At 41.0% G+C, this 27,068-nt stretch overlaps 1 protein-coding gene and 1 pseudogene across 18 annotated transcripts in view; one reads left to right on the plus strand and one right to left on the minus strand.

The window, feature by feature from the left end:
- The window catches only part of R3hdm2 (R3H domain containing 2), a 128,007-nt gene that overhangs the window by 49,378 nt on the left and 51,561 nt on the right, over positions 1-27,068 (plus strand). For 17 of the 18 annotated variants that reach the window (XM_032913907.1, XM_032913892.1, XM_032913844.1 and 14 more), the window contains one exon: positions 25,370-25,569. In XM_032913907.1, the coding sequence (XP_032769798.1) occupies positions 25,405-25,569 (165 nt within the window). In that variant the 5' untranslated portion in view covers positions 25,370-25,404. Of the gene's footprint in view, positions 1-2,668; positions 3,359-25,369; positions 25,570-27,068 lie in introns of those variants that run through there. The other variant, XM_032913899.1, reaches the window with a different exon arrangement.
- LOC116910139 lies at positions 16,438-17,548 on the minus strand (annotated as a pseudogene).

Raw genomic sequence — 27,068 nt, forward strand, 5'->3', positions numbered from 1 at the left:
ACAAAACATACATACAAAGTGAATCTTTTTCTCCCTTCTCTTTTTTCCCTCTAAACCCTAATCGTTTTTTAGGATCATTTTTTATTATGTATATGAATGTTCTGCCTGCATGTTCAGCTGTGTACCTCATGCATACCTTGTTCTTGAGGAGGTCAGATGAGGGTAACTGTAATTGGGGTCACTGATGGTTGTGGGCTGTCGGTTGGGTGCTGGGAATGGAACCCTGGCCCTCTGTTAGAAAAGCCAGTGCATTTTACCACTGAGCTTTTTCCATACATAAAATTTTATGAGTTATTATTTATAGACCATCTGTCTAGGGATGGTGCTCCCCATCATGGGTTGGGCCTTCCCACATCAGTTTTCACTGGTGTAATATGATTTTATTTTATTTTGTGTCTTGTGTGTGTATATGAGTACATCTATGCCATTGCATATGTGAGTCGGTCAGGACAAGCTATAGGAATCAGTTCTTTCTTCTACCATGTGGGCCCTAGGGACCTTTTTCTTTTTCTTTTTCTTTTTTTTTTTTTTTTTCTGGAGCTGAGGACTGAACCCAGGGCCTTGAACTTGCTAGGCAAGTGCTCTACCACTGAGCTAAGTCCCCAACCCCTGAGGGGCCTTTTTTCTGATGAGGGTATTTTGCCAGCCCTCTTTTAATTTTTTTTTTATCTTTGTGTGTGTGTGTGTGTGTGTGTGTGTGTGTGTGTGTGTGTGTGTGTGTGTGTGTGTGTAGTATATGTATGTGTACATGTGTGCCTACCCACATATATGCCTGTGGAGCAAAAGGTGCAGACTGTTGTCCTCCTCTGTAGATATCCACATTTTTTGTTTGTTTGTTTGTTTTGTTTTGAGGCTGGGTGTTTATTCTATCTTGTTTTTCTGTTTTTGTGGTAACTAACTCTGACTTAAACGCAATGTGGAGAGGAAAGGGTTTCCTTCTTATAGTTTACAGTCTGTCATCGAGGAAAGCCAAGCTGAAACTCAAGGCAGCATCTTAAAACAGACCCCTGGAGGAGCACTGATTACTGCTCGTTCACAAGCTTACTCTTGGGCCCTTGGTTGGCTAGCATTTGCATGTAGCCCAGGATGATGCTCCCCACCCTGGACTGGGTCCTCCCACATCAGTCAGCAATCAGGACAGTTTTTCACTGGCTCATTTGATCTGGGCAATTCCCCAGTTGAAACAACCTCAGCTCTGGGCTGTTTTCAAGCTAACTAGGACAGTGTCTCACTGAACCTAGAACTCACTGTTAGGGCAGACTGGTTGGTCAGTGTTCCCCCCGTCCACGTCCCACTGCAAGGATCATAGGCCCGGCTTCTTGACAGGAGTGCTAGGGAGCCGGACTCACACCCTCATGCTTTCCTGATGCTAGCATCTCCTTTGCCTCAACTCCTAGATATCTTAAGGACTGAGTTAGCAGTAGCCATCATTTATAATATTTAGAAATCAAATAGGATTATGCCATTTGTGTTTCCACATCACTTGGGAACTTATTTATTTCTGTGTGAAGCACATCTGGAAGTCAGGAGAACTTTTGAGGAGTTGGTTCCCGTCGTCCACCTTGTTTGAGGCAGGATATCTAATTTCTGTATTTAGGCCAGCTGGCCCACAAGCTTCTTGGGAACCCCTCTGTTCTGCCTGCTCCCATTTACCCTAGGATTACAGATGTGAGCCACCACATGTGGCTGTCTGTTATTTCTGGTCATCAGGCTTGCATGACAAAAGCTTTTATCTGCTGAGTCATCTTGTCAGTCTTCCTCCCTTTAGGGGGTGATATGAGGATCAAGCCTAGAGCTTTCTGCATGTTATGTGAGCTACATCTCAGCCCTCACATGCAAGCTTTGAGGAAACGAACAAATTCTCAAACCACATAAAAGACTGAGTTTCTAAAATGAATGCAAGTATAGTGTAAGCATTTTGAACATGCATCAACACAACTGGTCTTCCTGAGTATCCAGGTTTTGAGGCATACCTTTAACCCCAGCATTCCAGAGGTAGAGGAACACATCTTTCTAATCTCAAAGGCCAGTCTGTAAACACACATTCTGAGAAGATTAGCTCTTTTCCTCTTTTCCTTTTTTGACCATCGATTATCTTTTGGCTGTTTCAGGGTTTTATAGAGAAACTTGCTACATAGGCCTCAGATTTACTGTGTAGCCATGCGAGCCTCAAATTCTAGGTCTTCTGACCTCAGCCACCTAAGGGCTAAGGCCAGGTATGTATTAACTTTCAACCGGGGAATGCCTATTTAATTTATCAGAGTGGACCAGGCCTCCAGATTCTCCTAGCATCCCTCTGTTCCTACTTGTTAAAGAGTGTGACTAGCACATCCCGCCCTCTACAGTCTAGGGGCTGGGTTCTCCTTCCAGTGCACCTTTGACCTCCTGGCTGCTATACTTGGTTCTCCTCTCTCCCTTCCTCCTCTCCCCATATGTTCAGAAACATGACCACTCTGGACTCCCTCAGATGTGTCTCCATCTGGTTATGTCTCCCTTATATCTATAATAAACTTTCTCTTCCACCATACCTAGGAGCAATCATGTCCTTTCCTTTCCTTTTTATGTATTTTTTCATCCAGTGTGTACAACCATGCCTGTTTTGTCTTTTGTTGTTGTTTGATTGTTTTGTTTTCAGACAAGGTCTCTGTGTAGGCCAGGCTGACTTGTGGCCTCCAACGAATTGGAGTTATAGCCATGTACCACCATGTGCAACTGGTTTTTGCTTCCTACCATTGTTCTGATTTATTTAAGATCTTTGTATTGTGGGGTCTTTGATTGTGATAGAACTTATCTCCTTGTTAGGTAGGCTTAATTCTAGAGAAAATATGGCCTTGGAAATGCAGCAGCCTCCTGAATCACTCTGAGTGGTCAGGTTCTTGTCTTAAAAACAGTGAAGAATAACTAGCTAGAACAGTAGAGGAGTCAGAGTTTTACTGAGGAAGAGAAGAAGTTTGGCCTCCTGCCCGTCCTTTTTACGCCCAGTACTTGGGTCTGGTTGGTTTATGTACGTAAACGAGGGGTTGTGCTGAGAGCCTCCGGTTTTTGAACTGAAGACTGTGGAGGACTGTGGTTGAGTGGAGATAATGCTCAGGAAGAGCCTGCCATCCAGATATTAGGAGGAGGAAGAACCAGAAGTGAGCCGTTGGTGGTCAGCTAAAAGCTTAAAGGCTAGTGGTCTTGTTATGTTAATGTCGAAGCCTTTTAAAATTTACAGCTCCTGCCTAGCGACTCACACATTTAAATTCCAGCACTGAGGCTGAAGCAGGAAGACCTGTCTGAATTTGGGATCCATCTGGCCAGCCAGTCCTACATAAGTGAGACCCTGAGTCAAACAACAGAACCATCCACAGCTTCTTAGGTAAATCTATGGAGAGTGAACTTTGTTGTACAGACTCTTTGCTCACAAGGCTCAATCTAATATTTATATGAAGGAGGGCTTCTGAGCTAAATTTAAAGCTTTGGAGCTAAATTTGGCAAGACTTGCAGTTTGGGGCCAGCAGCTGCACCCACTGCAGTGTTGATTGGGAAGCTGGTGCTGCCATTGCCAGATATTTCTTCTGAGGTCAGCCTAGAGCTTCTGCCTGCACAATACTCATCAAGAAAACAGCCTGCCAGTTTGTAACGATCCTTCTTATCCTTATCTGTCTGAAAGAAGCCGCCTTACTCCATCTCTGTCTTTGGACATTTGCCTCTGGTGCCCACCTCTGGAAAGGCAAGGCACGGCACTCCTACTCTTCTGGTTTGGTGCTGTGCTCATGATGCTCATGTCTCTCTGTGTATCTATAAGAGTGTAGTTTGTATGACATACTGTGTATGGTGAGTCCTTAAAACACTACCATATTTCTTAAAATAAAATGAACTGACTTGGGGCATGGGTGGTAGTGCCTGGCATTGATCTGGGGGCCTTGTATACACTAAATATGTGCTGTGCCACCGAGCTGCCTTATGACCCCTTTTCCCCCAATCTAGAATTTTAAATGAGCCAAATATCAAATAAAAAACACTAAGCTGTCCAACATCCTTTATCTTCTTTTAGCTTTATGCTATAACATATTTTGGGAGGAGAGCCAGCCTTTAATGGCTGAGCCATCTCATCAGTCCTATGTTATAACTTAGAGACTTACTCTTTTGTATCTTTTGAGGCTTTTCCCTTTTTTGTATTGCTTTTTAACCTACCAGAGTGCATTGACAAGGACCAGCAATGTGTGTGGCACTCATAACAAAGAAACTCTCTCTGCACGGAGCTTTTACTCTTTCTGTACCTTCTCTAGTATGTATGGAGAAAGAAGAGTTAATTTTTTTTAAAAGGGAAATGAACCAGAGAAAAGCAGAAGTGGGCTAGTCAATGATTCAGTGGGCAAAAGTGACAGCCACCACCTTGCCAGCCTGAGTCCTGTCCTCAGAGCCTACATAGCGGAAGGAGACAACTCTGCCCTCCACACATGCGTGTATCCACTTGCATACACACACAAAGAAAGAAACAAAATGTAGAAGAAAGATTAATTTATAAAAGAAACAGAGAGTGGGTGAGCAAGCAAGTGGCATTGCCCATGTATGTTCTGAAAGTCTGAGACTCACTGAAAGGCCTGAGAAGTAGGCATGACATGGAACAGCTAAAAACATCAGTTCACTAGAGAACCTCTGTGTGAAAGTAACTTTTATTCTCCTGATGTAATTATCATCTCCAAGGCTCACTGCCTCTGTCTGCTGGTCCTGCAAGCTTCTAGCCTTGGTAATCTAATCTAGGCCTAGAATTTTCAGCCTATGAGACTTACTGCTGAATCAGGTCACTCTTTCTTGTCTTTCTGAACTCTGGCTGGCTGATTCAACTTAGTTCTGGCTCAAACTCCTCCCCAAGGTGACTGATTCAATCTGGCTTCTCCTGACCTCTCCTGAATTGCTCTACTTGGCCTCAAACTAACTTTGGCAGTCTGTTTTAAACTTCTGGCTTCCTCTGTCTTCACCTGCATCTGGCTTGTTCTCTCTGCAACCTGTCTCTATACAACTGTCCTGAAAACTGTCTCCTTCCTTTCCTCCTTCTCTGCCTGCACTGTTCTCTTAAGTTACCTCCCTTTCTCTCTCTTCTCATGAGAGTTGGGCAGATCCTATCCTGTGAGGTCTTTCTCTGATTCGTCACTTTTTCTGCCACTCAATTAAACATTACTTTCAAACATGGGTAATTCCTTCTACAAACTAGCTTTACCTTTATTGTTTGGGATTAAATATGCAAGGGCTAGAGAGATGGTTCAGTGGTTACTAGCATTGACTGCTTTTCCAAAGGGCCAGGGTTCAATTCACAGCACCTTCATGGGGGCTCACAACCGTCTGTAACTCCAATTTCAGGGAATCTGACACCCTCAAATAAATTAAATTTAAAAAAGAAGAAAAGAAAAGGTGTATACTAAGGACATGTCTGTACTCTAGCCAGAGGGATTCAAACTAAGGGCTGAACCACGACTAGAGACAGGGTTTTTTTGTTTGTTTGTTTTTTTGTTTTTTTGTTTTTTTGTTTTCAGTATATAACACAATAACACAACTTTGGGGTTCATAGTGTGATCAAATATCCTCATCAAGTATGCATGCTTTTTTTTCTTAAATGAGTGAAGGAAAACCATTTTATATCTAAAATTCTTGAATACACTTATCCTAAGCAGTCAATGAGAATTGCTAATAAAGATACAGATTCAAAGGTGTTCATAGAATATTTTATTGTAAAATTGATAGCTGCTTGAATTCATAATAATGAGGAATGGTTAATAAATTATTGTTCATGGATGAACAGAATATTTTTTAAAGATTTATTTATTTATTTTATGCATGTGAGTACACTGGCTTTCTTCTGACACACCAGAAGAGGGTATCAGATACCATTACAGATGGTTGTGAGCCACCATGTGGTTGTTGGGAATTGAACTAAGGACCTTTGGAATGGCAGTCACAAGCCATCTCTCCAGCCCACCAGGATATTCCTTTAGTTAAAGTTAATTTAAAACCTGCTGTGGTATTTTACATTTATAATCTTAGCACTGAAGAGGCTGAAACAGGAAGATTGCTAATTCAAGAGCATTTCGTCTGCGTAGTGGGGCCATAGCCAGCCTGAATACATAAAATCCTGTCTTTTAAAGATTACTAAAGCAGATCCGATGCCTCCTGACAGTAAGTTCAGCAGTTAGAAGGCCAAGACCCCTATGAGGACACTATTAGTTTGAGGACAAGTGTGGGTAACAGTGAATTCCAGGTCAGGCTGGGATACAGAATAAGACCCTGTCTCAAACAAACATAACAAAACCCCTGACAGAAAAAGAGATCAGTGGAATGGAATAGCCTGTAACTCCAGTATGTAAGAGGTGAAATAATAGATCATGAGTTCCAGGCTAGCTTAGACTACTGAGTAAAAAGTTCAATTAGAGAAGAAATTTAAGTGTAATATTGTTACAATTTCAGTATTTGGTAAAAGTATTCTAGATGTATCATATAATTACATAAAAAAATACTGGATATAAAAACATCCAATATGGATATTAATTATATATAAATATAAGAGTAAAAAACCGGGTTGGGGATTTAGCTCAGTGGTAGAGCGCTTGCCTAGTGCGCAAGGCCCTAGGTTGGTCCCCAGCTCCAAAAAAAAAAAAAAAAAAAAAGAGTAAAAACCAGATTATTCTTAAGTATGTTGCTATTAATAATGGTAGTAATGGCAGAATTACAGATCATGGTTGATTTTCATTGGATTTTCTGTACTTGTGTTTGAAATATAAAGAAACCTTAGCTGGATGTGATCCTTCGTGTGTGTGTTTGTGTTTGTGTGTGCGCGTGCGTGTGCGCGTGCGTGTGCGTGCGTGTGTGTGCATGTGCGTGCGTGCGTGCGTGCGTGCGTGTGTGTGTGTGTGTGTGTGTGTGTGTGTAATGCCAGGTTTGGGAGGCTAAAGCAGGATAATTGCAAATCTGAGCTCAACTTGAGCTGTATAGTGAGACCCTACCTCGAGAACCCAAGGGCAGCGGCGGCAGAGAGCACCTTTAACCCCAGCACTTGGGAGACTGAGGCCCAGTGGATCTCTGTGAGTCTGATACCAGTCTGGTCTGCAGAGTGAGTTCAGGACAGCCAGGGTGACATAGATAAACCCTATCTTGGGGGTGTAGTGGGGGGTGTGGGAAATATACCCAACCAAAATAAGCTCCAAGGGGGAGGGAGAATCTTGCTTTTCTTTTTTAAAAAAGGTTTTATTATACTTGTTAATTCTGTGGCTATGTGTGCTGGTGGGTGTGTGCAGACAAGTGCCGACAGCCATTGTCAGCTAGCCCTCTCCTTTCCTTATGTGGGGCCACAGGTCCAGTAGTCATCAGGTGATGGAGTGACTTAGTGCTGTCTGGCCAGCCCTTCCTCCTGATCCTAAATCAACATCTCTGCATAGACACTTTTAGCGTTAAATTGAGATAAAGGGGGTACTCTGTGTAAATCAAGAGCACTGGAAATAAAAAATAATAGCTATGGTTTGTTGTTGTTGGTGGTGGTGGTTTTGTTGTTTTGTTTTGTTTTTTAGATAGCCTTTCATCTACCCTAGGCTTGCCTTCAACTTGCCCTGAAATTCTGATCCTCTGGCCACGACCCCCAAGTGTTAGACTCATGGGTGTCCTGACTTGCCCGGGTTGTGCAGTGTTGCAGTAGATGAGGACCAGGCTCCCTGTGTGCGAGGTCAACAGCTCTCAGGGTAGCTGCACCTCTAGGCCTGCTGCTTCTGTCCCCATTGCCACTGTCACAGGAAAGCTTCCTATGTCAGAGTGTTGGGTTCTTGTATTAAGGGATAACATCATTCAGAAAACGTCTTTCCATGCAGCTTCTTGTCCTTCTAGACTAAACAGCTCAAGATCTTTACAGATACTTTTATATCTGTGCTTGTGTGTTTGCATGCCCACCTGCCATGATGCACACGTGGACTCAGAGGACAGTTTGCTGGGTCAACCTGGAACTCAGGTTGTCAGACTTAGTGCTGGGTGCACTCCCTGCTGAGCCTCCTCTCAGGGGATATTTTAATTTAATTTAATTTAAATATCTTCAACAGGAAGACGGTGAGGGTGCTTGCTACAGGAGCCGGTCAGCCTGAGCCTGAGGGGAAGGAGAGAACTGGCAGACAAGGCCTGACTTGTAACCAAGTGTGCAGTGCAGCCGTGCGCCCACATCACACACAGTGATGCTGGGAGGAGGAAGAGGCCAGCAATGGCAGGGTTGCCTGGGCTCCCAGCTCTTGAGAGCTGAAGATAGCAGGATCAGAAGTTTAGGGTCATCCTCGCCAACACAGGACTTCAAAACCAGCACAGGCTACATGAGACCCTGTCTTAAAAATAAACAGAAGGCTAGAGACAGGAAGAAAAGTATAGGGTGAATTGTTTAGTTTTAGTTTTATAATGACAATAAACTAACTGTACAGAGAGAAGTAATGAATGTCTTTTCTATAACTTGCTTTTTTTTTTTTTTTCCCGGAACTGGGGACTGAACCCAGGGCTTTGCTCTTGCTAGGCAAGCGCTCTGCCAGTGAGCTAAATCCCCAACCCCCTATAACTTGGTTTTAATAGTTTTAATATAATTAGGACTCGAACAAAATTTAGGATCTCTCCTTTTCTGGGTTGTCTCCTTAAGAGTTCTTGGGAAATTTTAACTGGGCATGTGTCAGACACAGAAAGATTACTGTGAGGCTGAAGCCATCCTGGGCCACATGATGAGCTCCAGACTAGCCTGAGAGTTGCTCAGAAATATAAAAATAAAATTAAAATATCTTATAGAAACTTGAAACAAAAGTTTTTCTCAGTTCCAAGAATTTCTTCCATTAATAACTGTTTTTACTATGGAAATGAATGGTGCTAAAGGGGTCCAGATCAACCCAGATGGGCATGTCAAAACTTACATTCACTCCTGTTGGTAGCTGTTTTCCTCTGAGCAGTAATGGTGAGAAACTTTGTTTCTCTCTTTTCTTTTTTCTCTTTTTGCTTTTCTTCTTTAGATATAAGAGATTGAACCTAGGGCCTTGCAATGCTGACATGCGATGGCCAGTTCACATACTCAGCTGACATCCAAGATTTGTACCATTTGCTTTCTTATTTCTAAGAGTATCAGGTATCGGGGTTGGGGATTTAGCTCAGTGGTAGAGTGCTTGCCTAGCAAGCGCAAGGCCCTGGGTTCGGTCCCCAGCTCCGAAAAAAAAAACAAAAACAAAAAACAAACAACAACAACAACAAAAAAAGAGTATCAGGTGTCTTTATTCTGATAGGGAGGAAAGAAGATGTTGGTGGTTGAGTTCAGAAGCTTGCACCTGCTACTGATCTCTGACCTCCGCCTCTGAGACTTAAACATATTCATTAGAGTATGTATTTCCCCAGCAGGGCTAATACTGTTCAGTACTATGTGCTGTGATGATGATGTTGGGCAGCGGCAATGACTCAGCCGGCTGCATGGTCTCAGGGAGTAAAGGACAGATAACACACAGGCACACAGGCTGCTATGTTGCTGAGTTGTGGTGCTCGGTCAGCTAGGTGTATGTGTATGAGTGTTTTGCCTGTGTGTATGTTACATGTACTAGTGCATTCAGTGACCTCAAAGGCCAGAACAGAAGAAGGTGTTGGAGCCCTCTGGAACTGGAATCACATTGTGTTGTGAGCCGCCATGTGAATCCTGGGAAATAAACCCAGGTCCCCTGCAAGAGCAGCTCTTAACTGCAGAGCCATCTCTCCAACTCCTGATTTAATGTTTCAACTTGGAGTAAGTTTATTATGAAATAACCCTATTGTAAGCTAAGGAGTATCTACATTTCTGTATGTTCATTAAATATCAGTCAAAAGAATTACTAGAGTATCTTAATATAATCTTTATGCCAAGATAATTGTTTTGCTTTTATAACAACATCGGTGTACCTGACATTATTAGAGTCTATACTGAAAAACTGTTAAAATAGGGACTGGAGAGAAATTTGCTGCTATTACAGAGGACCCATTTTGGTTCTCAACACCCATGTCTAAAACTCTAGTTCCAAGGGCTATGATGTTCTCTTCTAGCCTCTGAGAGAACCTTCACTCGTGAACACATATACCTTACCCCCACATAATTAAAACCAAAATAAAGCTTTCTAAAAAATAGTTAAATAGGACTGGAGACATAGTTTGGTTGATGAAGTGGTTAACACATTAACATGAGAACACAAGTTAGATCTCCAGCACTCATGTAAAAGCTGGTGAAATGGTCACATACACACCTGTGACAGCACCTTAGTACTGGAGAGCAGATACAGGAACAGACCTGTGCTTACTGGCTGAACTGAATTGAATTTGTGACACAAAAACAAACATAAAAAGGTGGCAAACAATTAGGAATACATCTTAGGTCAACCTCTGGCTTCAACAAGCTCGTGCATACATGTGTTCCTATACATATATGCACACAAACAAGTGAATATGCACAAAAGTGTTAAATAGAAAGATTAATGTTTTAATTAAATAAAATTAAATTTAAAAAATAAAAATTAATACATGTTTTACTACAGTTAAAGAACACACAAAGAGCACTGTGAACTTGCTGAAAATCCGTAAGTTCCTGACCTGATTCTGTCTAGTTCTTGGTACTCTAGTGACTCCAGAGAGCAAAGGGTAGAGACCAAGCTCTGTTTATTGCACCCTGAGATATTTCATCAGTTATTGGTGAATGGCACCTAAGAAACAGGAGTGCCTTATATAATATGCCAGGTGAATTGTAAACTGTAAGTGTATGCCAGTGAGAGATGTTGGCTTGGCCGGCCAGCCTGCCTGCCTGCCTCCTTCCCTCCCTCCTTCCTCCCTCCCTTCCATCCCTCCTCCTCTTCTTTCTCCTCCTCTTCTTCCTTCTCCTCATGGAATGTTTGCAGGTAAAGGAGAAGGAATGGGGTCAAATGAATGTGAAGAGCAAATGCATTATTTTGGCATTGAGAACAGCAGGGGTGTTTTGTTTTGTTTTTTCCCTTTAGAGTAGTGGAGGATGGTGTAGCAGAGATATACAGAAAAAAAAAATGACAGATGTAATAAAATTCTGAGTATTATAAGAACTGTGTTTGAAAATATGACAGTAAAGGCGTAAGATATGTCAGTTTCCATGCCTGTTATATTTAAAATAAATAAATAAATAAATAAAAAGGCAGTAGTCCTAAGTTAATCTTCACGTCAGTTTTCTGTCCATTTGGATTCTTGGAATTCTTTCCTAAAACTGAGCAAGGAGAAAAAAAATCCAGTGTTGCTTTCATAGAGTCACTGCCATTTCTGTTCATCTCTCCTGCCCCAAGGTGAATGGTTAGGATGCTAGAATGGCAGTTTTCTTATTTATCTGCAGAGACCATCTCTCAGCATTTGCAGCAGTGTCTGTGGAAACTGGTTTTATTTAAGATGGGAGGGTAAGCTCATTTTGTAGCTCTTAGTGATAGAGACTGTTGCCATGGAATCCTGCATCAGATTGGCTGACCTAAGAGCCAATGAAAAGACAGAGCATAAAACATACCCTCATTTACCCTTGAAGAATCCCTTATTTGGTGATTTATAACATTAATATTATCAGAATGTAGAGCCATAATATAAGATGTTTCAAAAATGATAAAAGGTGCTTTTCTCAAAATTTCTTGTTAAATCTGAATACTATATCTGTATATTTTCAATGTGATCTGATTGGGAGATGAAGTCCTTACCTCCAATTTGTAAATTATACTCCTGCTGCAGCCAGCTGGGCATGTGACAGGCTTATGTGGTTTGTTTTTTGTGACAGGGTTGTTTGGTCTGGTTTTTGTTTGTTTGTTTGTTTTTTTTGGTTTTTTTTTTTTTTTTTTGTGACAGTGTTGTTTTGGTTTGGTTTTTCAAGACAAGGTTTCTCTGTAACAGCTCTGGCTGTCTTGGAACTTGTTCTGTAAACCAAGCTGGCCTCCAGCTCACCGAGATCCACCTGGCTCTAGGTGCTGAGATTAAAGGGTAGCCCCCACACCCGGCTGACAAGTTTTAATTCTAAGCATGGCCATGATAGGCCAGAAGTGATTTGTCTCTATATACACTGTAATTTTGCTACTGTTATGAGTCATAATCTAAATATTTGTATTTTCCTGATGGTCTTAGACCAAAATCAACTTGGGAAGGAAAAGGTTTATTTCATTTTGCTGCTTGTAGTTATCATCCAGAAAAATTGGTCAGGAACTCAAGCAGGCTAGGACCTGGATCCAAAAACTGAAGCCACTGGCGTGGAGGGTGCTGTTTCTGGCTTACTCGCTGTGGCTTGCTCAGTCTGCTTTTTTATAAACCCCAGGACCACCTGCCCAGGAATTGAACTGCCATCAGGGAGCTGGGCCCTTCCCTATCATTAATCAATGAAGATAATACCCCACCAGCTTGCTTACAGGCCAGTCTCATGGGGGCATTTTCTCAGTTGAACTTCTTTCTTCCCAGATGGCTCTGGCCTTTGTCAAGTTTACGTAATAACTAGCCAGCACACTCAGAGAGCTAAAAATAAATAAATAAATAAATAAAATAAAATAAATAAAAATCATGAGAAATGGACTTTAGATTGAAGAGAAAGATAGGAGAGTTTATAAACCTAGTCTTTAAGTCTCCAAATATAGCCTGCATTGACTCAAAAAGAAGAAAAGGCCTTAAATCTAGGTACCTTTCTATTCAATACTTTATACCCTAAAATTTCCTTAATGGTCAGTTACTTTGGAATACCTAGAACTTGGTTAAGGGATCAGAGTAGCCAAGTTAAATTCTTGCATTTGCCCCTTTAATGTTGACTTGAAGTTCATTTCTCCAAGCTTTGGTTTTCTCATCTGAAAAATACTCTAGTAAAGAATTAGTTATGTTACAGCGATAGAATCTTTTAGTAATAATAAATAGAAGGGCTGGAGAGATGGCTCAGTGGTTAAGAGCACTGACTGCTCCTCCAGAGGTCCTGAGTTCAATTCCCAGCAACCACATGGTGGCTCACAACCATTTGTAATGGGATCCGATGCCCTCTTGGAGTGTGTCAGCAACAACTTACTAATATACATAAAATAAACAAATATGTTTAAAATAATAATAAATGAATAATATCAAAGTCATAGAACAAATGTAGACTTTGTTTTGTTATTTTGAAAATGTAGACATTAAGAGAGAGTTAAGAGTGCATAGTGCTCTTGCAGAAGACCTGAGTTCAGTTCCGAGCACCCATGTGAGGTGGCTCACAACCACCTGTACTTCAGCTCCAGGGAAATCAGACACCTTGGACTCCTCAGGCACCTGCACTCACACACACGTAGTTTATTAAATTAGTTTAAAAAAAAAGAAAAGAAAAAGAAAATCTTTAAAAAGTCAGTGTAGACATTGAAACAGTGGGGACATTGAAGTCAGACAGCACTGAGGTTCTGGTCTCTTTCTCTCACTTACCTAATAATGCGCCCTGATCAGGCTGCTTAGCTGTACTCAGGTAAGAATTCAAGTGCATAAAGCAGTGGGCCATGATCCTGCTCAGTTAGAATAGACATCATTTTCTTTCCTGATTCTGTCAGAAAACATAAGTTTGCTGGGTGTGGTGGCACACACCTTCAATTTCAGCACTCAGAAGGCAGAGACAGGTAGCTCTCTGTGAGTTCAAGGCTGGCCTAGTCTACATAGCAAGTTCCAGACCAGCAGGGCTCTGTAGTGTACTTTATTCCTCTCAACTCCAAAGAAAGAAAATAGAGAAAGGAAGAAAGAAAATAAAAGGATTGTGGTGCATGAACCTTTACTGTTTTATCATTTTCACCCCAACTCCTCTCTGTCATTCTACCAGGTAAATCCCCAACATGTTGTCTTTCCAGCTTCTTGTCCTCTCCCCTCCCTCCCTACTTGTGGTAGCTTCGAGTCCAGTTAGTGCTGCCTGACCTTGCTGCCTTGGTCCTTTGTATGTCTCACACAGGTAATCATAGTGGTGGAGAGCTCGCAGTGCAGGAGCCATGTCATGTTCACAAGGCAGCTTTGCATAGGATCATCACCCAGATCTTACCTTCCTGCCTTCCTCCTTCATCAGTGTCTCCTGACCCTGTGGGGGAATTGATAAAGGTGTCCATTTAAGGCTGAACACTCCGTTGGTTCTAGAGTTACAGATTGTTATAAACTGTCATATGAGTGCTAGGAATCGAACCTGGGTTCTCTGGATGAACAGCCAGTACTCTTAACCACTGAGCTCTCTCTCTAGCTACCTTTTATTAGATTTTTAAGTTACATTTCAAAGTAATGGGTTTCCATAAATGTGTATGTATACACATGCACATACACATACATATGTATCCATATATGTACATACTTAATTTTAGTTAACCACCTCCCACACCTTCTCCCATACCTCCATCCCATCTCTGTCTAAATCTCTAACTCCTAGTATCCCACACACACTTTATTTATTTATTTATTTATTTATTTTTAAGAATTTTATTTATTTTACGTATGTGAGTACACTGTAGAGTGAGTACACTGTAGCTGTCTTCAGACACAACAGAAGAAGGTTTTGGATCCCATTACAGATGGTTGTGAGCCACCATGAGGTTGCTGGGAATTGAACTCAGGACCTCTGGAAGAGCAGTCAGGTGCTCTTAACCACTGAGCCATCTCTCCAGCCCCACACTTTATTTTTTTTAACCCTTTGTTCCTATTATTTAATTCCTGAGAATGTTCTTTTTTTTTAAAGGTTTTCATTTTCTTTCTTTTTTTTCCTCTTTCTTTGTTTTTTGTTGGGGCAGAGGTTTGTGGAGATCAGAGGAGAGTTTTGCACAAGTTGGTTCTCTGTCTATCATGGAGGTTCTGGGGATCCAACTCAGGTCATCAGGTACTTCCAAGTACCTTTCTTTTTTTTTTTTTTTTTTTTTTTCTTTTCTTTTTTTTTTTTTTCCGGCGCTGGGGACCGAACCCAGGGCCTTGCGCTTGCTAGGCAAGCGCTCTACCCTGAGCTAAATCCCTAACCCCAAGTACCTTTCTTTACCCATTGAGCCATCTTGCTGGGTTTTGTTTATTTTTTTGGTTGTTGTCATTTGTGTGTGTGTGTGTGTGTGTGTGTGTGTGTGTGTGTGTGTGTGTGTGTGTGTGTGTGTGAAGTTACATACACAGATCTTAAATGTTTTGTTAATGAGTTTCGGAAGTTATATACTGCACCTTTAAAACCATGCTGCTGAGGCTGGAAAAATGTCTCAGTGATTAAGATCTCTCTCTCACTGCTCTTACAAAGGACCAAGGTTCAACTCCCAGTACTCCACATGGCTGTACACATACATCTCTTAACTCCTTTTCCAGGGGATCCAGCAACCTCTTCTGGCCACAACAGACTCCAGGCACACTTGTCTTTGTTTTTTGTTTTTTTTTTTGTTTTGTTTTTTTTCCGGAGCTGGGGACCGAACCCAGGGCCTTATGCTTGCTAGGTAGGAGCTCTACCACTGAGCTAAATCCCCAACCCACTTGTCTTTGTTTTAAACAATGATTTATTTATTTAATGTGCTTTGGTGCTTTATGTGTATGTCATAGCTCCTAGAACTGGAGTTGCAGACAGTTGTGAGCTGCCATGTGGATGCTGGGAATTGAACCTGGGTCCTCTAGAAGAGTAATTGGTACTCTTTACCACTGAGCCATCTCTCCAGCCCAGAAATAAATCTTAATGGGGCTGTAGAGATTGCTTAGTAGTTAAGAGCACTGATTGCTCTTCCAGAGTCCTGAGTTCAATTCTCAGCACCCACGTGGTGGTTCACAACCATCTATAGCAGGATCTGATGCCCTCTTCTGGTGTCTGAAGAGAGCTACAGTGTACTCAAAAAAAAATCATAAAAAAAAAATTACTGCAAACAAAATAGAATATTTCATTTTGTTTATTTGGGGTTTGGTTGCTTTTGTTTTGGAGACAGGGTTTACTCTGTAGCCCAAATGGGCCTGAAACTCATGACAACTGTCTTGTCTTAACCTCCCAAATGTTATATTATAGGAATGAACCACCATATCCATCCAGCAAGATAGACTAGTTCTGTTAACTCATGAAAAGCCCTGTATTTTCTCTTATTGCCAGTATCTGCTTTGCTCTTACCCCTAATTCTTTTTTTTAAAGATTTATTTATTATATATAAGTACACTCTGGCTATCTTCAGACACACCAGAAGAGGGCATCAGATCTCATTGCAGATGGTTGTGAGCCACCATGTGGTTGCTGGGATTTGAATTCAGGAACTCTGGAAGAGCAGTCACTGAGCCATCTCTCCAGCCCCAACCCTCTTTTTTTTTTTTTTTTTTTTTCCCACTGTAATTGTAACACTTTATTAAGAAGGAACCGATGTCAGCACTGCTATGTAAACAATGACAAAGGTCAAGGGAAACACACCAGGGGTCATGTAGACAGTATTATACATTGTCCTTTATATAATCAATATATAATAGTTAAGGAAACTTTAATTCTTATTAAGCAAACATTTTTGCATACACTGCCTTCTCTTTATCTTTCTGTGCCTTTATCATTTGTTTGACTTTAAGCAATTCTGCCTGGATAGCTTTATCTCCTGGGGTTATCTCCTTTACCTTCTTAAAATCAGCCAATGCTTGATCATATTCTTTCAATCCTTGCCATCCTTGCGCTTTTCGGTATTGTGCTTTAGTGTTTGAAGAGTCCATTTCAAGAGCCTCCAAGCAACTGTCAGTTGCCCCCTGCCAATTTGACATCTTCAAGTTACAAGCACCAACATTCAGCTGCACACAACTTAAGGCTCTAGGTTGCAGTTTGGATAGATCTGCTTTCTCAATAACAGCCTTTGAACTATCCACGTACTTTAAAACCTTCACATATTTTTTAATAGCCATCTCCCAGTTCTGAGACTTGAAAAAAGTATTTCCAATGTTTTTTAAGTCTTCAAATATTAATAAAATTTTATCTACATCCTTTAAGTCTATATCTGCATCCTCGGGGAAATCTGGATGACTATCCCCAGAGCCATCTTTAGGGAATATTCCCTAGTCATCCCCTTCCTTCAATTCTCCACATTCTGCAATAACACAGAGTTTGGCAGGTTTTCCACCATTCACATCTACATTCAAGCATCCTTGCCACACCTAGTCCTTTTATTACTTGACCAAATACCACATGTTTCCCATCCACATGAGGAATTGGACCTGTTGTGATAAAGAACTGAGAACCATTTGTATTGGGGCCTGCATTTGCCATGCTCAGCAAACCCTCCCGATCATGCTTATAGTGAAAATTCTCGTCTTCAAATTTTTCACCATAAATACTTTCTCCACCTGTCCAATTCTGAATTGAGAAGTCTCCACCCTGAATCATAAATTTCATAATAATTCGGTGGAAAGGACATCCTTTAAAATGCAGAGGTTTCCCAGTTGTCCATCCAGTGCCCTTTTCTCCTGTACACAATGCACGAAAATTTTCTGCAGTTTTAGGAACAATATCTGCAAACAATTCTAAAACAATTCGTCCAACTCTCTCCCCACTGATGTCCACATCAAAGAAGACTTGTGAGTTCTTGGAATTGGAGGTCTTGGCTGGGAATGGGTGGAACATCTTCTCTGCAGGCGCTGGAAAGCAGGACATGAGTGCCTTGTGTGCGAGAGGGACCCCAACTCTAATTCTTAAAACAACTACTTTCTAACTTAATCACCACTGCTTAATTTTACTTACTTTTTTCCTTCTTTTTTTTCCCTTTAGATTTAGATTTTTTATTATTTGCGTTATAAATTTAGATTATTTTATTTTTATGAATGTTTTGCCTGAATGTATATATGTGCACCATGTCAAAGAACACATCTGATCTCCTGGAACTGGAGTTACATATTGTCGAAAGCCACTGTAGGGATGCTGGGAATTGAGCCTGAGTCTTCTGTAAGGATAACAAGTGCTCTTAACCGCTGAGCCAGCTCTGCGGCCCCTCCCTTGTTTGTGGTTTTTTGAGACAGGGTCTCACAGCACAGTTCAGGTTTATGTTTCTTCTTTATCAGCCTGTTGTTCTGAGATTATAGTTACGCGCTTAGCTTAGTTTATTCTTGAGTTACATAAAATTATGGAGACAGAGTCCCTGTTTCTTTTACAGCTTTGAAAGAATAATCTTTTCATAGTATTTTCAAAAGATTTTATTTAAATTTTTAAAAAGTGTGTGTGTGTGTGTGTGTGTGTGTGTGTGTGTGTGTGTGTGCTGCACGCCTGTTTACCATTGTGGATTTGTACATGCATGTTAGCACAGTGCCTGAGGAGACCAGAAGTGTTTTCCAGTTCCCTGGAGTATAGTTACCAGCACATGTGAACTGCCAGGGTCCCTGTGCAAAAGCAGTCTGTGCTTTTACAGAACCACTACTTGTCTCTCTTTCCCTTGATATTTTGTTGTTTTTGCTGTTGTTTATATTGTTGTTGTTGTTTATTTATTTATTTGGGTGGGTGGTATGAATGAGTATGTCACTATGTATACATAGAAGTCAGAGGACAACTTTTCTAGAAATTAATTCTTTCTACTTTACTGAGACTGGATCTTTCTTGTTTCTGTTTCTGCACTGCACACTCTAGGCTATTTGACCTGTGAGCTCCCCACCAATACTATGTCTCTTTCTTCCATCTTGATATAGGAGTGTTGGATTTGCATATGTATGTCATGATATCTGGCTAATTTTACATTGGTTCCAGGGGTTCTAACCTAGAATATGCAGTGTGGCAGGAAAAACACAGAAAACAAACCATGATTCAACAGTTGGAAGAAAAGTTGTGCCAGAAAGTTGTGCCCATTTCACAATATAGTCTTGTTTGTTTGTTTGTTTGCTTGCCAAGATAGGGTTTCTTTGTGTCACCCTTGATGTCGTGGAACCTGCTCTGTAGACCAGGCTGGCCTCAAACTCAAAGATCCACCCATCTCAGCCTCCTGAGTACTGGGAGTTAAAGGTGTGCATCACTATGCCTAATCCTCTGCAGAATTATTAAATACTTTGTTTTGATTTGAGGAGGAGTTCCCAGGAAATGAACTCAGGTTGTGAGGCTTGGCAACATGTAGCTTCACCTGCTGAGCCATCTCACTGGCTCAATAAAACATTTTTAAATCTATTACTTTGAAGCAGTTTGCTCTTCATATGTGAATGAGTAAAACACTAGAAAACTTTACAAGGTATTTACCACAGGGTAAATCTTTAGTACCTATGATTGTCTTATTTATATTTTCTCTATCGGACATTGATTATAAAGGAGTCAATAAAAGCTAAGCTGATGTGTCCTGCAGTACTGAACTTAGGAGGCTAAGGCAGGACTCTAGGTTCAAGGCCAGTCTTAGATACATATAGCAGACCCTGTCTCCGGAAAAGGGGACTGGGGAGAGAATAGAAATGAGTCTAGCTTTCTCTCTGGGTATCCCTATGTATTCCCTTTGCTCCGATGCTTTGGAAGTTGTTTATACAATTGATGAGAGAAAATGTAATCTCACTGTGTTCTGGAAGTGAAGAATAAATATGTAGTATTCTTTATGAAGTCGTTGAATCTTGACACCCCACCACCAAGAAGTATTTCTTCACTCTTCCAGTAGTCAGTCACTTTTGTGCAGTTCTAAGCCATTGAGTGTCTTCAGAAGATCCTCTGCCTTAAAAATTGTGCTTAAAAAAAACAAAGCCAAAAGACCAGGATGCACTGTACAGTATGTGCAGATAGTTTACAGGGAAGTGCTCACATGGGCCCTCCTGGGAGCATCATGTCTTTGGTTTGTCCTGGTCCTGGTTACATATGAATTAGTCCCTTTTCTTTTTCTTATGCCAAAAATAAAATCTCCTACCTCCTTAATTTCTTCTGTATGTCAAACAAACCGTCAAAGGGGGAATTATTTCTATGCCTCCTATTGGCTTTACAGCCGTTCTTTCTTTAAACACTGTGTTTAATTTGGTGTGTTTGTGTGCAAGTGATGAAGCACAAGGGTATTTGCATATGAATGTGCACAGAGTGTGAAGGCCAGAGTACATTGAGCATCTTTCTCCATTCTCCATCTTTATACCTTTAAGACAGGATTTTCCACTGGGCATAGAGGTACACACCTTTTCTCCTAACACTCAGGAAGTAGAAGCAGGTCAGTCTCTGTGGATTTGAGTTCACCCTGGGTTACATAGTTCCAGACCAGCCAGATTTATAAAGTGACAACTTGTCTCAAAAAAATTAGAGAAAAAGAGAAGGAGAGAGGGAGAAGAAAAGACAGGGTTTCTCACTGAGCCCAAAGCTTGCAATTTTTGACTTTTGTTGACTAGCCCTGTGAGCTCAAGGAATATGCCTGTCTCTACCCCTCAACACTGGAGTTATAGGCATATGCAACCTATATGTGTCTGGTTTTGGTTTTTTCTTTGTGTTGTTTAGTTTAGTTAGGGTCTAACTGTGCAGACGAGGTTGGCTTCAAACACACAGATTCTCCTGAGTGCTGGGACTAAAGACTATAAAGACATAGGTCACCTTGCTCATGCCTGTGTTTTGTTGATGTTTATTTGTTTTTATGTGGGTTCTGAGTATTTGAAATCAGAACTTACACAGTAAGTACTTTTATTTGCCAAGCCAGGCTATGTTTCTGCCCTGTTCTTTCTTTTTTAGCCTTTAAAAAAAGTTAATACATGGCTAGACTTCTGGGGGATCATTCATCCATATTGGTGAGAGTTCTAACCCTAAACTGAGCATCAAAACTATAGCACAGATGTGGGTTCCTAAGGGGCAAATTAAACATCCATTAACAAGCATCATTGGAACTACTATTTGAGTCATCAGTGGAATGTCTACAATCCATATATCTCACACTAAGCCATCCTTGCTGTATGAGTGCAGCCTAAGCTGTTCTCTTTGTATGCACGAGATACCTGGGGTCCAGGAAGAAGTGGTGTGTTTCCTGTCTTCAGCTGATTGATGTCAAACCAATATCTCAGTCGGATTTTAATCCCTAATTCTATGTAATCTCTGCATTCTAAAAAAATATAATTACCTGGGTGCAGTGTAACTCCAGCACTCAGAAAGCTGAGGCAGAAGAATCACAAGTTAGAAGCCAGTCTGGTCTATATAGTGAGACCCTCATCTCAAAAAGGAATTAAAAGTAAAATAATAATGAAAAAAAAGTTAATAAATTGACTCACCCTTAAGCTGTAACTTTCACTCCTCCTGCTCCAAGATTCATTACTAGGAATTTTTATTTATCAGGAGTATGCAGAGACTTCTACATAGAATTACAGGACAAAAATTACCTTCATTAAAGGTTATTTTGGGGGCTGGAGAGATGGCTCAGTGGTTAAGAGCCCCGACTGCTCTTTCATAGGTCCTGAGTTCAATTCCCAGCAACCACATGGTGGCTCACAACCATCTGTAAAGAGATCCGATGCCCTCTTCTGGTGTGTCTGAAGTCAGTTACAGTGTACTTATATATAATAAATGAATAAATCTTTTTTTTTTAAAAAAAAGGTTATTTTGGAGAGTAAAAGAATGCCTTACCCTAAGAAATAGCTTTATTGAAAATACTAAGAATAATATTTTACAATATTAAACCAGGCACACAGCACTCAGGGCTGACACATGAAAACTGCTGCAAGTTCAAGACCAGCTTGGGCAAGAGAGAGCAGGACCCTGGGCAGGTACAGGGCTGCCACTTGTAATGGTAGCACTTAGGAAGTGGGGGCAGGTCATCGTTGGCTACACAGTGACTCCCAAGGCCACCTAAGCTCAGCTGTTTAAATCTTCTTTCAAAAGGAGACAGACAATAAAAGCCACCCACAGGTGGTGGGAGAAGGGAGGAAAAAAGGTTTTGTATTTAGTGTCTTTGGATAGATCATAATCCAGAAATTAGTAACTCTCTCAGATCTTTCATGAGGAGCATATCCTATGTCCTCCTTGTGGGGCATGCGTGCGTGCGTGTGTGCGTTTGAGCGAGCATGCACATACACACAGTCAGGACAAGTTTTTTATTGCTGTTTTGGAGCAGTGACCATGCATGGAACTGAAGTGGTAGTTGAAGAGCTGTCTTTAAGAAGCAAGGAATGCTTAAATAAAGAAACAAGATTAAACTGTTTTTTGTAAGGGGTCGACATGGAATGATGATTATTTTTGTTCAACATATGCATATCTGGCTTCTGGAGCTGCTGCACCTGTGATTGGCTGTCCAGTGCCAACAGGATATTCATTCTCAAGATTTTATTAGTGCATGTAGATGAGTATGCAGAGACTTCTACATAGAATTAGATGAGTGGTTTTCATGGTTGTTCTTTATATTGTGTGTTGTCAGACAAGATAGCTGTTTAATAAACGTGAGGATACAGCAACAGCTGTTGCACAGCGTCACTTACAGGGTGCTGTTTTTGCTACTTAAGTTGGATATTTATATACATTCCTGAAACAGTTTTTAGGGGGTTTTGTTATTTTGTTTTGTCCTGGAAAAACACGAATGCCTGTCTTCCCAAAAGTGACTGCACAGTGACTTGAAATAGAACAAATGAGGACAGTGCATGAACTTCTAGTAAAAGATACTTGAAGACTGAAAAATGTATGTTTTCGTCATTGTTGTTGTTGCTGCTGTGTTGTGTTGTTTTGGGGCAGGGTCTCACTATGTAGGTAGCCCTAACTATCCTGGAACTCATTATGTAGATTTGGCTGGCCTCAAACTCATAGAGATCTGCCTTGAGTGCTGGATAGAAAGACTTGTGGCACTAATGTCCAGCCCTGTGCTTGTTTTTAATTACTGGCATAGGAAGCTAAATTGGGGCTGATAGGAGCGAATAACAGAATGATTAATTTTGTCCTCTTTTTAAGGAAAGTTTTCTTAAAAGTAATAGTTTATATTTGAAGGTAAATACTTTGACTGTGCAGAAGGTGAACTAAGCCAACTGCCAGCCCTATGTGCTAAGTTTTTCTAGAACTTCAAAGACTAACCTAACAGGACAGTGTAATACATATACTCATCTAGGGCCAGCAAGATGGTTCAGTAGGCTCGGTAGGAAAAGGCACTTGCTGCCGGGGAAGATGACCTGCTTTCTGCCCTGGACCCCATATGGTGAAAGGAGAGACCCAACAATCACAAGTTATCTTCTGACTTTCACCCACATGCTGTGGTATGAACACATAACATACACATATACACACAGGCACGATAAATTTTAAAAGTTTTTAAAGTTGATCATGTGTAAATATGACATGACATGAACAGACAGTTAAACTCATATATTAGCCAATGATCAAAAAACACCTTGAGGGTTATAACTCTTTCTATAGAAGCCCATAACAGTGTGCAATATTTTATTTATATATATATATATACATATACATACATATATATATATACATATACATACACATATACACATACATATATATATATCAGAGAGAAAACACTATTTTATTTTTACCCATCTAGATGAGATTGGGCATATTCAAGGTGGTATGACCATAAACAGTACCTTCTTCAGCCTCCAGTCTCCCTGGTGCTGAGGATATAGGGACACCATAGTGTGTAGCTGTCAACCATTTCTTTTCTGAGATGGGGTCTATCTATGCATCCCTGCTGTCCTGGAACTAGCTGTATAGAGCAAGCTGGCCTCTGCTTTTCAAGGGCTGGGGTTGTAAGTGTGTACCACTACACCTGGCATGAAGGAGAACTTTTCTGTTTTAGGCAAACTAGGTCTCTAAACAGCTGCACAGGCAGACAAGCAATAATCTTGCAGGCAGTTTAACTTTTACTGCATGAGGCTGCCTGTGCTTCTGTAAATTGTTTGAAGGATAAGAAACTGACTGGTTGACAAGTCTGAAGCATTGCTGACAATTTGTTCATTTAGTTCAAACTGTACAACTACACTGGGAGTAAGTGTGAGTGGGTTGAGGAAAAAAGAAACTGCTTGGTGATCCTGTAAGAAGGAGCTAAGTGTCTGACCTCAGCAGTGAAGGGAATAGATCTGTTCATAGAGCACCAGCTTGGGTAACTTTGGGAATCTATATGAATCCAGTATTTCCCAGGCAGTGACAGTAAGTGATAAGATGCCACCCCAGTCATTTGCAATCTGTGTGGCTGAGTAAACCCAAGTAGTGAACAGCAAAACTGCAGTCCTCTTCCACTCCAGGAAGGTCTTAGTCTGTCTAGAGGACGGGGCTAGAAAGTTCTTCTCTCCATGCATGCTTTCAGCTGCTTAAAAGACACAGTATAAGATGGCGTGACTTGTATAATTTAGCTGCTTTTTGATAGTATGTAGCTTGAAACTGGTGAGGATTTTGTAGTTTATAGCTATGGCAGTTCTCCCTTTTGTTAAAGAAGGATGTTTCTGCTGGTAAAGAGAGCTTTATGATACATTTTTCTAATCTAGTGACTTAAACAATATAGCTGAAAATAGGAGCACAATTCAGTAGGTAACAGCATATAAAGTGTCAAGAGAACTCAGAACTCATCCTAAGTTGCTTTAGAACTGAACTCGGGTGAATCTCAAAATAATTATGCTGAGGAAAATTGTCTAGACAATGTGATTTCATTTCTGTGAAACTTGGGAAAATGTGTGTGGCTACTGATGTTGCTCAGTGGTGAACTATGTGCCTGGGTTGGGTCCATAGCACCCCATCGCCAATATCTAGGAAAGACAGATTAATTTGAAGTGACAGTAAGCAGACCAGATCTGGCCAGGATCGATGGAAAGTCAAGGGAGAGCTGTGTAATAGTAATAGTATTTGCTGCTCAGTTGTCTGATGGTCTCACAGGGATATTAATTTGCAACTCATCAAATTTACATTTCAATTCATGATAGCACATGTTTGAAACTCTAGCACTTAGAAGGCTAAGGCAGAGAGATCAATGTGAGCGTGAGGGAAGCCTGTTCTACATATTAAGTTCTAGGCTAGCCAGGAGGACATAGAAGATCCTATCTCTAAACATGTAATGTAATTAATCAGATATATGCTATATTATATGTCAGTTTTACTAAAATAAAGTTTAAAAAGAAGAGAAAGCTGGGTGTGGTTAGTATACACTTTTAAACCCAGTACTCAAGAGGCAAGCAGATCTCTGTGAGTTCCAGGACAGCCTGGTCTACTTGGTGAGTTCCAGGACAGCCAGGGCTACCAACATAATGTGACTTTGTCTTGTAAAAACAGAAAATAAAAGCATAAAGATAGATAGATAGATAGATAGATAGATAGATAGATAGATAGATAGATAGATAGATAGATAGATAGATAGATAGATAGAAAGAAAAAAAGAAAGAAAGAAAGAAAGAAATTCATCCAAGGGCAGCATTTACCAGAGGACTTTTTTCTAGGTTGAAGGGAGACTGTTGGTAGTGTGTGTGTCTGTGTGTGTGTTTTAAAAACAAGCCTCGTGTGTGTATACAAAGCTGTAACTCTCATCATTTGCCTTTCCTGTTTCTTCAGAAATCCATAGAAGCTGCTATACCCTGCTGCAGAACATGTCTAACAGTAACACTACTCAGGAGACTCTGGAAATAATGAAAGAATCAGAAAAAAAACTGGTGGAAGAATCTGTAAACAAAAATAAATTTATATCCAAAACTCCAAGTAAAGAAGAAGTTGAGAAGGAGGGTGAAGAGAATGGCCTGCGTCAGGAGACACAGGTAAGGGTTAAGTGTGCCATGTTCACAGTCCTTTAACTTGAAGAGACAGAGAATCTGCTGATTACTGATGTCACCTCTCCCCAGCTTCACCCAGAGCCAGGCACAGTGGTGCAGTCCTGTTCTAGTTTGCTTTTCTGTTGCTATGGTAAAACACTGATGAGAAGCAGTTGGAGGAAAGGGTTCATCTCAGCTCACAAGCCAGTTTATTTTCTAGGGAGGCCAGAGCAGGAGCTGAAGCAGAAACCATGGAGCCATTACAGAAGGTGGCTTCCCAAGCCTGCAGCTAGCGTTCTTATCCAGCCCAGCCCCACCTGCTGAGGACTGTCTCCATCCACAGTGTGCTGGGCCCTCCTACAGCAATTAGCAACTAGGAAAGTGCCTTTAATCCTGGCTGGCATTCAGGCGGCAGAGGCAGGTAGAGACCAGCATGGTTTATATACAGTTTCAAGACTGGGAGAGCTACACAAAGAATTACTGTCTTGAAAAACAAAAACAACAACAACAACAACAAAAACCAAAGACAAAACAGAATAGTGGAAAACAAAAAGAAAAGAAAATTCCTCACACATGACCACAGGAAGTCTGATGAAGGTCATTCTTGAGTTAATGTTCCCTCTTCCCGCATGATTGTAGGTTTGTGTCAGCTGTCAGCTGATGCCCACTGTAAGGCTTTCAGTCCCTCAGCAAGTGAAAGCAGAAAAATCAGAAGGTCAAAGTCATCTTTGAGTTGGAGCAAGTTCAGGGCCAGGCTACCTAAAAACTGCCCATTTTAGTCACAGAGTCCAAGGTGAAGTCCAAGCAGACGGTGGAGTCCTGACGGCTTGGCCCCGAGCTCACTGTTCTTACTGTAGTTGCTGCACTTTGTTCAGATTCTGCCTGAACCTGTATTGTACAAGAGGAAGGGAAGCTCCACAACTTTCTTGAGTCACATTGTTAGATACTCATTTTAGTATAATTTGGATTGCTTCTTTCTACACAAAAAGAAATAGATTCTAAATTAGTTTATGAAAGAGAGTAATATTACCAACCATAAACTTTATATGGATACAAAAATTTAAAATGGCCAGAATAGCATTGTTTTACATCAAAACAGGCTTCACAATGTCTTGAACAATGACAAGTATGTTTTCTGAACCTAGTCAGGCAAACCCATTCTTTTCTTTTTTGGGATCCAAAAAGAAAGTTCCTCTATCTAATCTGGTGGTCCTGTGCTTACAACTAAGTGGCAGGGTTTCTTTTGGTCCCACCTGTCTAGCAGGAGCCCCTGCGTAGGAAGCTGATGCTCGCTTTTTGCTGTGGTGGTAGTATGGCTCATCTTAGTGCAGTTGGTCATCCTTCTCCTTGCCTTTCTGCAGTCTGCAGCTTACTCTGAAGTCCTGGCTGCTAAGCTTTCTTATGTCAGAGCACTGAGCTCGGTGCTGGGAACCTGGTGGGAAGAAGGCAAAGTAAGGGAGTGGACATGGGGGAGCGGTTGCCTCCTCTTCTCTTTACCGACTGAC

Source organism: Rattus rattus, chromosome 1, assembly GCF_011064425.1.
Source record: "Rattus rattus isolate New Zealand chromosome 1, Rrattus_CSIRO_v1, whole genome shotgun sequence".
Classification (NCBI taxonomy): Eukaryota; Metazoa; Chordata; class Mammalia; order Rodentia; family Muridae; genus Rattus; species Rattus rattus.